Source organism: Carlito syrichta, unplaced genomic scaffold (assembly GCF_000164805.1).
Source record: "Carlito syrichta isolate Samal-C Ts95f unplaced genomic scaffold, Tarsius_syrichta-2.0.1 Scaffold126413, whole genome shotgun sequence".
NCBI lineage: Eukaryota > Metazoa > Chordata > Mammalia > Primates > Tarsiidae > Carlito > Carlito syrichta.
This window is the reverse complement of record NW_007070509.1, coordinates 319,220-336,756: the sequence shown is the minus strand read 5'-3', so window position 1 is coordinate 336,756 and position 17,537 is coordinate 319,220. Positions and strand designations below refer to the sequence as shown.

At 53.0% G+C, this 17,537-nt stretch overlaps 1 protein-coding gene across 2 annotated transcripts in view; it reads left to right on the top strand.

Annotated features, from left to right (window-relative positions):
* Positions 1-9,691: 9,691 nt before the first annotated feature.
* Positions 9,692-17,537, top strand: part of KCNN3 (potassium calcium-activated channel subfamily N member 3) — a 176,609-nt gene continuing 168,763 nt past the window's right edge. Inside the window, exon 1 of one of the 2 annotated variants that reach the window (XM_008048583.2) lies at positions 9,692-10,908. In XM_008048583.2, the coding sequence (XP_008046774.1) occupies positions 10,006-10,908 (903 nt within the window). In that variant the 5' untranslated portion in view covers positions 9,692-10,005. Of the gene's footprint in view, positions 10,909-11,600; positions 11,971-17,537 lie in introns of those variants that run through there. The other variant, XM_008048584.1, reaches the window with a different exon arrangement.

The following is a 17,537-nucleotide window of genomic DNA, read 5'->3' as shown; positions in this document are numbered from 1 at the left end:
GAAGCCTGTCAAATAGAAACTCTATTTGTAAAATATTCGCAAAAGTTAGTCCTGGTGCCGGATCCAGTCCCTGGGCCTCCATGGAAGGCGGCAGAGAGCTGAGACCAGGGTTCATGTTCTGTTTGGGGGCTCCCTCCACGTCCCCCGAGGTGCCTGGAGTGGAAGCAATGTGCAGGCGCCACCAGCAGAGGCCGCCACAGTCCTCTCAAACCCGCCACAGGTTGCTCTGCCCCGCCGGGCCAGCCCCGGGTGTGCGCCTGCCCTGCCGGCACCGCGGTCTCAGAGCCAGAGGGGCGCTGAGATGCCACCGGCCGGTGGGAGTCTGGGGAGGAGATGGCGGTGTCGCTGCTGGCCCACAGGGCTCTGGCCCAAACTGCCAGCGGCTCTGCTGGTCACTTGCTACCTGACCGTGGGAGGGTGGCTCATCTGGGGTCAGGGGGCACTTGCTGCCTATTTCCTGGCTTGGGCCCTGGGCCTGGGCCCTCCCTGGCTGCTCAACTGTCTGTTCTGGGTTTGGGAAGCTGTTAGAGTTTTTAAAAAATCTTTCTTTGAGTCTTTTGGAACTGGGGCCAGGATGCTGATTTATTCAGTAAATCTTTTTTTTTTTTTGAGTTGGAGTTTCACTCTGTTGTCCAGACTGGAGTGAAGTGGCATACTCTCAGCCATCGCAGCCTTGACCTGCTAGGCTCTGGCGATCCTTCCATCTCAGCCTTCCAAGTAGCTGGAACTACAGGCATGCGATACCATGCCCGGCTAGTTTTTGCTTTATTGTAGAGACAGGGTCTTACCAAGTTCCCCAGGCAGGTCTCAAACCCGCGGGCTCAGGCAGTCCACTCACCTCAGCCTCCCAAAGCACTGGGATTACAGGCTGAGCCACTGAGCCCAGCTGTTCAGTAAATCTTAATTGAGAACATGCTCTGTGACAGACAACTAACTGTTTTACAGCCCTTGTGAAGCCATCTCTCGTGGGCGTGGGTGCCAGTGTCTACACCGCAGTGTGGGACTGGGAGTGGATACACCTGCCCTCCCAGGATGGCGGGGGATGGACTCTCTCCACTGCTGGGCCCCAAACAGACAGACCTTTGGACTTATCTAGACTCCAGAGATGCTCCTCAGATGCTGAGTCCTGTCCAATTAGGGGTCTATGTGGGCCCTTCTTCCACCACTGGTCCTTGCACTTGCCAGTTCACACAGACAGCACTTTACAGTATGCAAAGTGTATGCACCTCCATCGGCATCCTGTGAGCCCAGCCGGGCATCTGGTGACAGAATGTTGACACCCTGTGTCCACTTCCCAAGCCTTCCTTCCAGACATGGTATCAGTACCTTCCATTTGACCCTTGACCCCCTCAAATAAATAAACGTTCCCATCCGGACTACTCATCTGGCCAGAACAGCAGGTTCCCACATCAGAGCCACGGGGACGGGGTCAGGAGAGGCATTGGAAAATGTGCCTGGGTTTTCACACACTAAATGTGGAGGAGGTGTGAATGGGTCTTCTGCAGTCTCAGAGTGGCGCACTTTGTGGTCCCTAGCAGGAAAACAACAGCAGCAAATCTGAACCAGACAGGTGGATTTTCAGACTGAGGCTGCTCCTGGCGCCCTGCCTGGCTGCTCCACTGTCTTCTCTCCATGTTAGGGCCAGTCGGCCTTCCACAGAGTTTTAGTAGCAGAAGCAGAATAATCAACCTTCTTCCAGATAGGTCTCCATGGAGCTACTTTTTTTTTGGGGGGGGTTGGAGTCTCACTCTGTTGCCCAGGTTGGAGTGCAGTGGCACACTCATGGCCTCCCTAGCATTGACCTGCTGGGCTTAGGCGATCTTTCTGCCTCAGCCTTCCAAATAGCCAGAACTACAGGCACGCGCTACCATGCCTGGCTAATTTTTTTATTTATTGTAGAGATAAGGTCTTGCCAAGTTGCCCAGGTTGGTCTCGAACCCACGGACTCAGGCAGTCCACTTGCCCAAAGTGCTGGGATTACAGGCTGAGTCACTGAGCCCGGCCTGCTTTCTTTTTTTGTTTTTTATAGAGATGATGTCTGACTCTGTCACCCAGGATGGAGTACTGTGGCGAGATCATGGCTAACTGCAGCCTTGACATCTTGGGCTCAAGCAATCTTCCTGCCTCAGCCTCTCAAGTAGCTGGGACTACAGGCATGCACCATATGCCTGGCTAATTTTTTTTTTTTTGAGTTGGAGTCTTACTCTGTCGCCCAGACTGGAGTGCAATGGCATGCTCCCGGCCACTGCAGCCTCATCCTCCTGGGCTCCTGCGATCCTTCCACCGCAGTCTTCCAAGTAACCGGAACTACAGGCATGCGCTACTGCACCCAGCTAATTTTTGATTTATTGTAGAGACGAGGTCTCGCCAAGTTGCTCGGGTGGGTCTTGAACCTACAGGCTCAGGCAGTCCACTCACCTCAGCCTCCTCAGCACTCAAAGTGCTGGGATTGAGGACTGAGCCACCAAGCCCGGCCTAATTTTTTTATTTTTATTTTTTTGTAGAGGTGGGGAGGTCTTGCTATGTTGCCCAGGCTGGTATCTAAACTCCTACCCTGAAGAAATCCTCCTTCTTTGGTCTCCCAAAGTGCTGGGATTAGAGGTGTGAGCCACTGTGCCCGACTGGAGCCGTTCTTTTGAAACCCTCCCTGACTCTTGGTGTCAGAGAAGATTTCATGGAGGACCTGGGCAGGAGTGGAGGACAGGAGGGACACTTTCTCCGGAAGGGAATGAAGCCCGGTGGTGCTCTGAGGGTGTGAGCTGCAGAGTGGACAGACCTCTGTGGCTCATGACTTGACTGGTTCCTCCTCTGAACGAGAGCAGCCAGATGCCTTCTCTGGAACATGATTCAGTTTCTTCATCTGTAGAATGGAGATATGAATCTTACCCCCTAGTTCATGGGAATCGCCTATGCTCAGAGTAGGTCCCCAGTAAATGCTCCAGTTGTGGGCGGTCGGGACATATGTCTCTTTACAACGAGTGACACTTGGACAAGGCACAAGTGTTTCAACTTTTGTTGAGCAAAGCAGGGTAACCTGAGGAGACCGTGTGGTGCTGAAGACTCCTGGGCACCCATAGGTGACTAAGAATTGTTGGTGTGTGGCCTGGGGACCGATGGGATGTGCTGTGTCCCACCTCACTCTTTGGGTTGCGACCTGGGGAGGCTTGGGTGGGCATTTATTATAAGAGGCCTCACCTAGGGTCTGGACATCCAGGCACTCAGAGAAAAGAAGTGTGGATGGGAGACCTGCACTTACAGTTGGCATTTCTGGTGGCCGGTGGTGCAAATAAGAAGCAGGTAACGTGTCCAGGGCCAAAGTGCTTTAAGCTCTCACACAGAGACTCACCCACTCACTCGCTAACCCGCTTATTCATCCAACACACAATAACAGAGGAGGGAAGGTCTGGAACACTCTGAAGAAGCAGTGCCCGTGCTGCTCCCTGAGTTCTCGTAGGATGGGTCACAGAGCCAGGAGTGGGCTGGAAAGGTGCTCTGGGCGGAATGGATGGGAAAGAACACAGATAGACCCAGGTTCAAATCCATAACTAACTGGTGGCCTTGAGTGAGCCACTTAAACCTTTCTCAACTCTAGTTTATGGGGTGTGGGAACATGGGAGCAACAGAACCTCCCAGCTGGGCTTCCAGGGCTGCCAGGAGGTGCAAATGAAGAATTTTCCATGAAGGCAGCTGGAGAACTATAAAGTGCTATGCAAACACAGGGGTTGCTTTTATTATTGCAGCATAGTTAATCCAGTAGCAAAGCTTCCCGCTAAACACAGCGATGGCAGAACCCTGATGGGATGAGGAGCTTCTTGGCCCAAAGCTGCCTCTGACCCAGCCACCCAGGGTCTGGTGAAGGGTGTGGTTGATTTTTATAATACCGTCCTTAGAAGGGCAAGGGTATTCCTCCAAGACCATTGGCTTTTCTAGAAAACCGACGATTACCTGCCATTGTCTCTAAACTCCATCCATCCGTCCACCCATTAAACCTTTAATGAGTATATTCATTTCATGGCCAGGCACCCTGCTCAGTGCTGGGGATACAGAAAAAAGTTAGAGCCCTTTTCTGCTCTCACGCCTGTGGGAAAGATAGCCGTATAAACCACGAATCATTACTTTTCTGAAACCTATTTTCAGTCAGTTCTACCTTTTGGGGGTAACAAGTTCTACAGACCATAGGTTATGCAATTTAAAAACTGAGTGACTTTAGAAATCATCTCTTCTTCTCACTCATTTTACCGATGGGGAAATTGTGCTTCAAAAGTACTGCGATGGCGTCTCATTTGCCTTCAAATAACCTCTCCCAATTTTCAAGTTTAGTCAGTTTGATTCGTCTTTATTAAGTTTCTGTTGTACGTCAAGCTCTTTGGAAAAGCTGAAGGTACAGTGTGAGGAGACGTCATTCCTGCCCTCAAGGGGGCCACAGTCTAGGGGAAGGACACACAGAGACAACAGTTACACTGGGTGACAGGGACAGTGTTAGCACGGGTGCTGAAGACACAGAGGAAGGCCTCCTGCTGCAGGTTTGGGGATCCCAGGGGAGTGCCTCAGAAAGGCCTTCGAGCCACATGTTGAAGGGCAAAGAAGTATGTTAGGTGGAGATGTGGGGGCTGGGCATGCCAGGTGGAGGGAACAGAGTGAGCAAAGGCATGGCGTGTAGAAAGGCATGGCTTATGGGGAAACCGCAAGAGACTGGGCACGCTGGGACTTAAAGAGGGAGGTGGTGACAAGTGAGACTGGAAGTGGGGGCAGGTACTGAGCGGTGGCAGACCCAGGCCACCCCGTCTCCCGAAGTTTGGTGGTTGTGTCCTGTTCACTCTGTGCTCTCTGAGGTAAATCACTCCACCACAGACCCCTGGCCTCTGTCTTTACAGACGAAAGAGGCGTAATTTGTCAGCCTATTATCCTAGGGTAGTATAACGAGTAGCTGCCTGTCCTTTGAGGTGTGGCTTAAGTCCCACGGCCTCCGTGAAGCTCCCTTGACACCCTCCACCTTCAGTGAATCCTATTGTCCCGGCCACACTTTGGGATCGTTCTTCTTGTTGTTGTTTTAATCATCCCATGTACTTGTCCCTGCAGTGAGACCGTAAGTTCCCGAGAGTTGGCTGTGTGAGTTGCATGGTCATGTTTCATCAGTCCCCGTAAGACTGGATCCTTTAGATTTGGGGTTCAGGACTTATGGCAGGTCTTGTGCTTTGGAGTTGGACAGGCCTGGGTTTGATTCCAGCTTTGCTACTAGTTACTAGTTATTAACTCTGGGCAGGTTTTATTTCTTATTGTTTTTGAGTCGAAGTCTCACTCTGTTACCCAGGCTGGAGTGCATGGCACGCTCATGGCCACCACAGCCTCGACCTGCGGGATTCAAGCGATCCTTCTGCTTCAACCTTCCAAGTAGTTGGAACTACAGGTGAGGAACACCACGCCCAGCTAATTTTTCAATTTATCATAGAGACCGGGTCTCGCCATGTTGCCCAGGCTGGTCTTAAACCTATGGGCTCGGGCAATCCTCTTGCCTCTGCCTCCCAAAGTGCTTACAGGTGTGAGCCACCATGCTCGGCTAACTCTGGGCAAGTTTTAAAATCTGTCTAAAGCTTCATTTTCTCATCTGTGAAATGGGTGATGGCTTCAACTCATGGGTTGTCGTGAAGACATGGTTGCAGCTGCAGGCCAGGGCAAGTATTGCGGGCTTCTCTGTTGTGGGGATTTGGATACTTGGCACGGGTGGGTGAGTGCCATGAATCCGTGGGGAAGGGTGGAAGGTCTGACATGATCGGGCCCTGTGGCTGAGCAGCTCTCAGTTGATCACCACCTGGAGGTACTTTATGTTTACAAAGTACATGGCAGTGCCACCTCCTTGGGGCTCAGGGAATTGAAGTCCTGAGAAGTTAAGCAATTGGCCCAAGGTCACACAGTGAGCAGGTGGCAATGCTGGTGCTGGTGAAAGGGACGGAGGAGAGCGAAGACCTGGACAGCGTCTGGAGGAGGGTGGCATGCACAGCCTGGATTCCATGGCCTGGAATAAGAGACAGTCACATGCTGGTAGATGTTAACAACCAGGAAAGGCTTGCCAACTGGCTTTCCAGGAAAACGTAAGCCCTGATTTATAGTACCTGCCGATTTCTGTGGTATAAATCAGGGGTCCTCAACCCCTGGGCCATGGACCAGTACCAGTCTGTGGCCTGTTAGGAACTGGGCCATATAGCAGGAGGTAAGTGGTGGGCAAAAGAGTGAAGCTTCATCTGTATTTACAGCTGCTTCCCATCTCTCACATTACCGCTTGAGCGCTATCTTCTGTCAGATCAGTGGTGGCATTTGATTCTCATCGGATCGCGAACCCTACTTTTAACTGTGCTTGTGAGGGATCTAGATCGCATGCTCCTTATGCGAATCTAATGCCTGATGATCCGAGGTGGAGCTGAGGCAGTGATGCTAGCATTGTCTCCCATCACCCCCAGATGGGACCGTCTAGTTGCAGGAAAACAAGTTCAGGGCTCCCACTGAGTCTCCATTATGGTGGGTTATGTAATTATTTCACTGTCTATTACAGTGTAATAATAGTAGAAATGGAGTGCTCAATAAATGTAATGTGTTCGAATCATCCCGAAACCATCCCCTCCCCTGTCTGTAGAAAACTTGTCTCCGTGGAACTGGTCCCTGATGCCAAAAAGGCTGGGGGTCGCTGGTGTGAATACTCCTGCCATGGTTGATTTCAAGCTACCCAGGTGACATCATCATGGAGTTGGGAAGTGAGGTGTATGGTTGACTTTGATGAGCCAGTACCAGCCAGTTCCAGGATCCCGCTGAGGGATTCGGGGCTGCCCTGGATGGTGGGGTGGCCCCCTCCATAGAAACCTGCATCTAATCTTCTCCCAAGCCGCCTGAGGCAGGGAGCCTTCTACAGAGTAGGAAGCTGAGGATCAGAAGGCGTCTTGCCTGTGGTCACACAACCATCCCACAGTAGAGAAGGGCTCCAGCGGGGACAGTCTGACTCTAGAGCCCAAACTCTAACCGTGACAGTGTCCTCCTCCTGTTTGTGACAAGGCGGCCGTAATGAGGGCTGTGAACTGCCTCAGTGTTATCAGCTGTCAGGTTGCCCATTCCCAGATGAACCCCTGATCTTTGGCTCGGGCATGGTTAAGGCCCAATCCAGTCTGTCTCTCATCCTCACCAGGCCTCATTTGGACCCTGCTGGCACATCCCAGAGAACTGGAGGCAGGTGGCTGACCCAGGAAGGTCAGCTGAGGCATGAGGCACCTCATAGGGTGGAGTGGGCAAAGAAATGCTCAGGCCCGTCTGTGCCTCCAAAATTGATTTTTCACAGCCTAGAAGCTGTATCTAGCACTGAAAACCAGGACTAACAAGACGCTTCTGCTACTAACAACACCGTAATGATAACTTCTTAGAAAATCGCTACACCTCAATATGTGATCTGGAGCCTTGAACCAAACGGGTGGCTCTGTTTAGGGATGGAGGAGGGGAAGTTGGGGGGGCAGGATAAAGACAGGAGGGAAGGGGAGGGAAGGCAGGACATGCTGGAGGGGATGAGGTGAGGTGGAGGTGCTGGGGGGCCTGGTCATGGGAAAACATGTAAGACCCCAGGCTTGCAGCTGAACCATGGTGCTGGGACCTGTAGTGTGTGTGTGTGTGTGTGTGTGTGTGTGTGTGTGTGTGTGTAGTGTCATTGATAATAATCTGGCCGGGCGCGGTGGCTTAAACCTGTAATCCCAGCACTTTGGGAGGCCGAGGCGAGAGGACTACCTGAGCTCAGGGGATCGAGACCAGCCCAGGCAAGTTGGTAAGACCTTGTCTCTACAAAAAATAAAAAAATAAATCAGACATGGTAGCACATGCCTGTGGTTCCAGCTACTGGGAAGGCTGAAGCAGAAGGATCACCTGAGACTAGCAGGTCGAGGCTGCGGTGGCCATGAGTGTGCCACTGCACTCCAGCCTGGGCAACAGTGAGACTCCGACTCAAAAAAAAAAGGTAATAATCAAGATCATTGTGCAAGAGTAATTATAATTATTCAGGTACCTGGGGTTGTGGCTTGTATCACAAGTAACATTTAGCTCTCAGTCACCAGGATGCTGGGGGACTGGAGAGGTGAGAACTGATAGACAGGGGACTCTGGGCTCATTTGGTGGGAGCTCTGCCTCTCCCTGACCTGGCTACTTACTGCTCACCATTCAGCAGCTCACCAGGTGTGTGTGTATACATGTGCATGGGCCAATGTGTGCACAAACTTATGTACATGTGCACACATGTGTGTCCATTGCAGACATGTTTTCTGTGTGTGCCTGTGCGTGTGCATGGGTCTTCCACCTTTTCTTCTTCCCACCTTGGGAGGGGGCTGGACAGAGGCCAAAGGGTGATGGGAAATCAGGAACTAGACAGAAAAGTGCCTCCCTCTTAAAACCCCAGGTGTGCCTGGGGAATTCCATAATGGTGTCTTCCTCTCTGATCCTTAAGGTTGCTGCTGCTAGAAATGAAAATGAATTCATCTCTGGTCCCAGCCTCTGGAACCCCCTCTGCACACAGTGGGAGCTTAATAAATACTTGATGATGATGATTTTGAACTCAGGAAGCCAGCAGCTGTTCCCAGCTCTGCTCTCAGAGCCCCATGGGACAAATCAGCCAGGGAGTGACCATGGGGGTCTTCACCCTTCCTGCCAGATCCTCTGGTGACTCCATGGCCAGCTGTTAGGGAAGGGGCTGGCGCCATGGTCCCCTTCACACGTCCTGCTCTGAGGAGGCCAGTTCTTCCTCATAGCTTCTCTTTGGCTTTTTCACATTCATCATTTGAACAATAGTTATTGAACAACCACTTTGTGTCAAAGTGGAAGGGCAGCCTGGGAGGCAGTATAGGAGCTGTGGGGTCAGACCGGCCTGAGTTCAAATCCTGGCACCCTTGATTACAAGCTGGGTGACATCTGGCAAGTTACTTAACGTATCTGTGCTTGAGTGTTTTGGTTTGTTTTTTTCCCCCCTTATCTTTTTTTCTTTATTTACAGCTTTCATCTGTAAAAGGAGAAGAATGACATCATTTTCATAGAGTCGATGTGAGGGTTGGAAATCACACAGGCACCTGACACACGATGCGGGCACTCAGTGGCAGGTGAGTTTATCCGCCTTGTGTCAGAGCGGGTCCCCTCGGCTTCTGTGACCTTGACGTCGTCACTCAACATCTCTGAACACTCGTTTTCTCCTTTGCAAAACGAGAACCCCATGCCCACCTCCTTGGGTGTTTGGAGAAAGCATCTGGGTAATATGTGGGAAACAACCCATCGCAGACCCTGGCCGTCAATACACCCTCGTCCTCCCCTCCCCCTGCGCCCTCTTCATGGTCACAGCTCCCCTCCTGAGGGGCCCTCTGCCCCTCCTCCCCATCGCCCCACCTGAGCGTACTGTCCTCGTCGCCGTGGGCTTGCGGGTTTTGGCCGTACCTGTCAGAGGAGGGAGGGCAGCAGCCCGGCTCCCGGGTGGGGCAGCAAAAACTACAATTCCCAGCCCGCGCTGCGCCGCCGCGGGGGCCGGGAGCGAGGACGGCAGGCCCCTCCTCCGGGGCGGAGCCTGGGTGAGGGGCGGAGCCAGGAGGTGGTTGGAGAGTGAAGCCAAGCCAATGAGGCCAGCTGCTAATAAGTGGGCTTGGCTTACACTCTAGCAGTGACAGGAGGAGGAGAGCGAAGCATTGAGCCAGCGAGGAGTGAAGCTGAGCCTGGCCTCACACGCTCCTGGAGGACCACCTCCTGAGACAGAGTTCTTTTCCCCCTTTCTTCTCTCCAAGCGTCTCTCCTATCCTCCCTCCCTGCCCAGTACAATGCATTCTTGAGTGGCAGCGTCCGGACTCCAGGCAGCCCCTGAGAACCGAAGCAAGCCAAAGAGAGAAGACTGGAACCAAGACACTGGTGGGGGAGCTTGGATGCCTGGCTTTCTTTGAGGACATCTTTGGAGCGAGGGTGGCTTTGGGGTGGGGGGTTGTGCTGCAGGGAATACAGCCAGGCCCCAAGATGGACACTTCTGGGCACTTCCATGACTCGGGGGTGGGGGACCTGGACGAAGATCCCAAGTGCCCCTGCCCGTCCTCTGGGGATGAGCAGCAGCAGCAGCAGCAGCAGCAGCAGCCACCACCACCGCCAGCACCACCAGCAGCCCCCCAGCAGCCCCCAGGACCCTCGCTGCAGCCTCAGCCTCCGCAGCTTCAGCAGCCGCAGCAGCAGCCACCGCATCCCCTGTCTCAGCTCGCCCAACTCCAGAGCCAGCCCGTGCACCCCGGCCTGCTGCACTCCTCTCCCACCGCCTTCAGGGCCCCCCCTTCGGCCAACTCCACCGCCATCCTCCACCCTTCCTCCAGGCAAGGCAGCCAGCTCAATCTCAATGACCACTTGCTTGGCCACTCTCCAAGTTCCACAGCTACAAGTGGGCCTGGCGGAGGCAGCCGGCACAGACAGGCCAGCCCCCTGGTGCACCGGCGGGACAGCAACCCCTTCACGGAGATCGCCATGAGTTCCTGCAAGTACAGCGGTGGGGTCATGAAGCCCCTCAGCCGCCTCAGCGCCTCCCGGAGGAACCTCATCGAGGCCGAGCCCGAGGGTCAGCCCCTCCAGCTCTTCAGCCCCAGCAACCCCCCAGAGATCGTCATCTCCTCCCGGGAGGACAACCATGCCCACCAGACCCTGCTCCATCACCCCAACGCCACCCACAACCACCAGCATGCCGGCGCCACCGCCAGCAGCACCACCTTCCCCAAAGCCAACAAGCGGAAAAACCAAAACATTGGCTATAAGCTGGGACACAGGAGGGCCCTGTTTGAAAAGAGAAAGCGACTGAGTGACTATGCTCTGATTTTTGGGATGTTTGGAATTGTTGTTATGGTGATAGAGACCGAGCTCTCTTGGGGTTTGTACTCAAAGGTAGGGGCTGTGGTTTCTCTTTATACCTTGAACAAAAGGAATATGTAGGTAGCAAGAGGGAGAGATTGAGAAAGACAGATTGAGAGAGAGACTGAGAGACAGAGAGATTGAGAGAGATCGAGCGGCTGAGAGAGCAATTGGGAGAGAGGTGGCGGTGGTGGTGAGAGGTGTTTGCTCAGTTATATTGAACACTAACTTCCCATGGTTTGCCTTCTTGATCCCGGGAGAATTCATTCCTCGCTTCCTTTGGGGGTGGGGGACATCCCCACACACTGTGTCTAATTTGCAGATTCTGTTAGGGAGGATTAAAGAATCCCTTCTGAGAAATCGTTTTCTCCTCCTGGCTCACTCGTACTAAAGCATAACCCAGCAGCTTAACGCACCAATTAATTACACTCTGCCTTGATGTGTTTGCCAGTTCCTGCGACTTCCCCTCCTCTCCTCCCCTCCCTGCTCCACTCCATTTTCCCGAGGATAAAAAAGAAATACATGTCCGGGTGGGGGGTGGGGATTCCGCACCGTTGCCGGAGTCCCTTCTCTCCCTGCCTTCTCCCTCTTGACCCAAGTTTCCATTTCCCTCCTCTTCTCAGAGACACTCGGGCAAAATAGAAAACCACCCATGACCCGAGTCCCCTGAGGGCATCGGGGTAAAAATATAGGTGGAGGAAACAGCAGTCCCTTCCCTTAGGAAAGAAGACTCGGAATGAACCTGCTGCTGCTTCGTAAACATCTCCTGATAAAAATGGCTACAGGTGTTACCCGGGCACAGCAGATGGGCACCGCCTTGGCATCAGCTGGGGGAGTGCCTCTCCCTGGGATGGGATGACAGGGCTTCCCGGGCGGTCCCCGCCAGCCCGCGCCCCCAGCTCAGCCCTGGCTCTCCCCTCCCACCCCAGCTCCTCCCGGGGATAAATAAAGATGAGTGTATGTGTGAGTGTGCGCGGGGATGGAGAACACCAAACACCGGCTTTGGGGGGAGCTGGCCCCGCTGCTCCAGCCCCTCAGTCCAGCCCCAAGACAGAGGAGGGGGCTTCCCTCCCTAGGGAATGGAGATTGAGGAAGGTGGGTTTCTGTGAATGCTCTGCTTGCCGGGAAGCCCTCCTGCTGCGGGCTGGAAGGATTGGAGACCCGGGGAATCGCTGGACAAGTGGCTTTTTTCCCACTATGCCCCTCACCCTCAATTTGTTGGCGTGTGTGTGTGTGTGCATGTGTGTACGTATGCGTGCGCCTCCTCGTTGCTTGGATTTCTCTATTTATTTGTCATTTTGGGCAGGGGGTGGCTGGGCAGGCTGGCCAGCGGGTAGCTGGGAGGGGTTCAGCTGTTGGAGGTTTCAAATAGAGCTTGTTTCAGGCAGGGCACAGCTGCTGCGAGACTGTCACATTCCTTGTTGAAATCCAGCCGCAAAAACCTAGGAGGTGCTGATCGGATTTCCCCCATTCCCAGCATCTCGCTTTAACCGGGGATGGGCAGACTTGCTTGCCCTGGAAACGGGTGGGGCGGACCTGTCAGACGACCTGAATAGCCAGGATCAAGACTTCCAGGCAGAGGGTCTTCTAGGGACCCGGCTGCTCTTAGGGGGACGTCCCAGCCGAGGGCAGCACCTGGAAACTGCCTTCGTCTAAACAGCTCAAGGATGAGCCCCTTAGTGAGCAGAAGCGAGTGGGGTTTCCCCTGGAATCGCAGCTCACTTAGTCATTCCCTGTAATGAGCCTCTGAGTCTGCGGGTCCTTCTGCTGGCTGCCTTCTTAGAACCGCCTCTCCTGCTGGGCGCTCCAGGAGACAGGGTTGGCAGCTGCCCTGATCACAGTCTTAGCTCTCTCCAGTCTCCCTCAGAGACCAGGGGCCCTCTTTGGGGGAAACTGATGAAGGCCCAAGTGCTGAGGGGTGAGGGGAAGGGGCAACCCCAGCACCTCCTCTCTCAGTGACACCCGAGGTCAGAGCTCTTAAGGAAACGGCTCTTCCCAGAGATGGTGGTTGTGTACACTTGTCTTAATGCCATGGAACGGTCACCACTGGGCAGGACTGGGCCCTCTTCTCTGCCTGGGGCAGGTGCCACACCTGATGGGGTACTCAGGAATAGGGACTTTCCCAGAGCTGGGAAGGCAGACTTCCAGTGAATGAAGGATGAGGTCACCTGAGGTGTTTGGCTTCTCCCATTTCTGAATCTCAGACCCTCATGGCAGCAATGGCATTCCCCGGGGTGTGGGGGGTGGAGTGGGTACAGATAGCAGTTCAGATGGGTAGAGGCAGCAGTCTCTGTTGATGAGGTGGCCACTTCCTGTGCATCTTAGGGCTGGTATTGTGATGATCAGAGCTCACTTTAACCTGCTCACCCACTCACCCATCCTTCCATCTGTCCATCCATGTTTTGAGTTATTTATGGAGCAAGTACTTTATGAGTGTCTCCTGTATGCCAGGCCCTGTGGACACAGCGAGGACAAGGCAAATATCCCTCTACTAGTTTCAGAGAATTGGACCAAAGTTGGAATCCAGCTCTGCCACTTCTAGTTGTATGATCTTGGATAAGTTATGTAGCTTTTCAGCCTGTTTCCCCAGCTGTTAAGCGGGAAGAATTAAGTCAGATAAGTATAAGGCACTCCATACAGTGTCTGGTGACTCATGGGACTATTGTGGTTGTTATTGGTAATGAGGATGATGAAGAAAAGAGATGTCTTTTTCCTATGATCTAACACTGGCTGTAGAATTAGTTGGGGCCTTAACAGATTGGAACTAAGATGTGTCAATAGAGAAGTTGTATCTCAGTGGGAAGAAGTTCTGAGAAGGGCCTGGGTCTGATCAGAGACCACCCTAAACATGGGTCTATTGTTGGTGTTGGTGGTGAGTGTCTGCTTTCTAGTTTCACAGAGGAGGTGGACTCTATTTGTGACAAGAGGATCGGGTTAGAATGCAGAATCACCACCTGGGAGAACTCAGAGACATTCAGTGGATCCCACAGAGGGATGGGTGACACTCTGTTTTGCTGGAGAGCTTTGTGTGTCTGGTTGACTTTGCTGACCAGTCTGGAGGCAGGAAGATAAACAGGGTGACCACAGGGACTCCGCAGGGACTCCAGTTAGGTTGGGTAATTCTGCCCTGACAGTGGCAGTTCCCACTCAAAGGCCCTTGGGAAGGCCTCCCCACACCCCACCCCCAAGGGATTGAAGACTTTACTAACCTTGTGCCTGAGTTTCTGCTTTCTGGACTTCTCTGCCTTTTCCCACAAGGTTGTGGCCTTCTTGTTCACCTACGAGTCTCTTGGGCTGATATCTGTTGCTAGGAAAGAATTCATCACACAGGTCCTGAACATGTTCAAAGTTAATGCAAATGGAAGCCTTCATGAGGAGGTCGAGCAATTGGGACAGAAGGGTCCCCAGTTCCCCCGTCATGGCCGGCCCATAGGTGCTGATGCTGGAAGGAAGCTTAGCTAGGAGGCATCATGGAGCAGGGAGTTTGAGACTTGGTTTCCAGGTGAGCTCAGACAAGAGGAGAGTAGCTCGTTATTATGCCTGGGCCGTGAGACCAAATGACAGAGATGCTCGAGATGGCCCTAGAAGGCTCCTAAGGTACTGGGCTACTCCTCAATGGAATAAATCTGGGTATTTTTTTTTTTTTTTTGAGTTGAAGTCTCACTCCATCCCCCAGACTGGAGTGCAGTGGCACGCTCACGGCCCCTGCTTCGACCTGCTGGGCTCAGGCGATCCTTCTGCCTCAGCCTTCCAAGTAGCTGGAACTACCGGCACATGCCACCACACCTGGTTAATTTTTTGGTATATTGTAGAGATGAGGTCTCATCAAGTTGCCCAGGCTGGTCTCGAACCCCTGGGCTCAGGCAATCCTCTCGCCTCGGCCTCCCATAGTGCTGGGATTACAGGCTTGAGCCACCGTGCCCGGCACCTGGGTATTTTTTTTAATAGATGGATTTACTCTCTGAAGGCTTAGGCACCACACCAAGGCCAGATCTGGAGATCCTGTTGAGAAATCTTGGTGACGCTGTCTCTGTCTATCAGTGCCAGCCAGGTCAGAGCAGTGGGAGTCTGGGGAGTCTTTCTTGGGGTTCTTTATTTCCTTCTAGAGCTGGTTTGGGGTACAACCACTCCATCACTGTAAACCTCCTGCTGTCTTCTCTTCCCTGGGTCCAGGAAGAGTTAGGGATGGGGAAGACTGCCCTCCTCTTCCCCCCGCAGGCTGTGGACTGTATCACTCCCACCCTGCCATCACGCTGGTGACTGAGCTGGTGCCTCTGTCCAACTGGTGAGTCACCAGCAGGCTTTGTTTCTCAGGGACCTCAGGCATTGGGCCGTGGGCTTGTCTCAGGGGAGGCTGGAAAATGCTGGTGTAGCGGGGTGGCTCTTCTTCCTCACCAGCTTGTGCAACCTCAAACCACTTCTGCACTCTTTGCTTTGAAACTGGTTTGAGTTCTACCTCCAAGCAGGGCCAGTCCTCTGTCCCCTCAACCCATGCTCCCCTCTTACCTGCCCCACTAACTTCCTGTCCCTCTGCCCCTCCCCGCTGCCCCTGCCTGCCTTGCTGCTGTGGTAACCCAGGCCTCAGAAAGAGGAGTTGGTATGAGATGCTTATCTGGACTGCCCTGTCTACAGGTGGTTTCTTTTCTCACCTCTAGTCACTTATCCTTCTTCAGGCCACCTTCTGGGAGACCACCCCGATGATGCTAGCATCTCTGCATGCTCAGGGCAGCCTGCTCCCCTGTCGGTTCACTCTTCAAAGAGAATGGTGTCCCTTAAGCCAAGGCCAACTTTGTGTCTGTCTCTGCTGACCTCACAGAAGTCAGTGAGTCCACCCCCAGCTTCCAGCTGGAATGACTGACTGGTATCGCTGGTCCTGGTTTTTCTGATCCTCTGCCCTCTCTGGTCATGGAGGTCTTGTCTATAGAAAGGCAGAGCAGCGGCCTGGGCTTGGCTGGGTGGATGACTCTGCACCTTCTGCTCAGACCCAGGTGCTACTTGGGATGGGTTGTTGGCTATCGGGGAATGTCCTGGTATTTTCTAGAAGATCAATTTGACTCCAGGCGGGAGCCTGAGATTCAGGGGCCAAGGGCCCCAGGCACACGTTTTATCTTCCCAGGTCATACTGGATGTGCTGGCCCAGAGGAGGGCAAGCGTGGCACTGGCGGTGTGAAAACAGGCCTTTTTTTCCCCGCCCCTGCCAGGGTGGTGGTGACTTTATTTATAATCTTTGTGGACAGTCGGCAAATGAGTCAAACATTTGTAACCCACAGGGGGACAGCTAACTTTTTATATATGCTTATCCTTTGCGTGTCATCACGCTATTTATAACTGTCCTGGGGGAAAGACTCCACAATACATCCGGACTTCCCGCCCCACAGGCGGTGTTACCGGGAGCTTGGGTACTGGCATAATGGCTGGGGCATTTATCTCCTGCACAGACTAATTAGAAAGCTATGTGATGGCCTTGTATTTCTATTAGTGAGCTTTCAGGAAGGGGAATTTGTGAGGCATGGTCAAAAGATCTGCTCTGAAAAATATAAGGTAAAGAAAATCAAAATAAAAAGAAATTTGAGAAACCTTTGTAGTGGATCTAAGGCCGGGATGGAAATGTAGAATCAGAACAGGGAGCTTTGGTTCTGGTGCAGTTATTTGTAAAGCACATTTAGGGCAGAGAAAAGGAGTGTGGGTTGGGGGGGCGTTGTGGGGGGGCGGCTGTATATTGATGAAATACCACTTTACTCCTTTCAGTGACAGGCAGACCAGCACGCTTATGCGTAGCTATTTTTCTTCTCTTTTTTCAAAACCCCAAAGGGAGAGCGAGAAAGAAAGGCACCTATTCCTCTTTAAATAATGAGGGTGGGGAATTCGAAGACTGTGCTGTTCTCAGGAGCTGTGGGGAGGAACATTCTAGTGCCTTTTCTTCTAGTGAGCAAAGTCCGGAGGAGGCTAATGGGTTTTTGGGTGCCTCCTCCCCCCATCCTGTCATCCACCCCCAGGAGCTCAGCTGGGATCAGAGAGGAAGGATGGGAGGAGGGGCTGGGGGCAGGGACCTTGCAACCTTCTCTTTATGCCCAGTGCTGCTGCATCAGGCTGTGGATGAGCTGAGTTGCCTGGGAGGGGAAGGCAAGGACCATTTGCTGCGCACTGGACTGACTTTGCCCCTGAGAGTAGGTGGTGCTCACAGCCCCCTTTGTAAAGTCACTGGGCATAGGTGGTGCGCACAGCCCCCTTTGTAAAGTCACTGGGACAAGCTGACACTACTAGTGGTGGTGGCACTGAGATAAGAACCCAGGCCCATTGGACTCCCAAGTTCATGCCCGTTCCCTTGCCTGCTGTTGCTGAATACATTGCTCATATTCTTTTTTTCTTTTTTTTGTAACAATAAGGTCTCACTGTATTGCCCAGGCGAGTCTTGAACTTGGGCTCAAGCAATTCTCCTACCTCAGCCTCCTAAATTGCTGGAATTACAGGCATGAGCCAAATCGCCTGACTTTTTTTTTTTTTTTTTTTTTTTTTGAGTTGGAATCTCATTATGTGGCCCAGGTTGGAGTGTAGTGGTTTGACCATGGCTCACTGCAGCCTTGACCTCCTGGGGATCAATTGATTCTCCACATAAGCCTTTGGAGTAGCTGGGATGGGTGTGTGCCACCATGCCCAGCTAG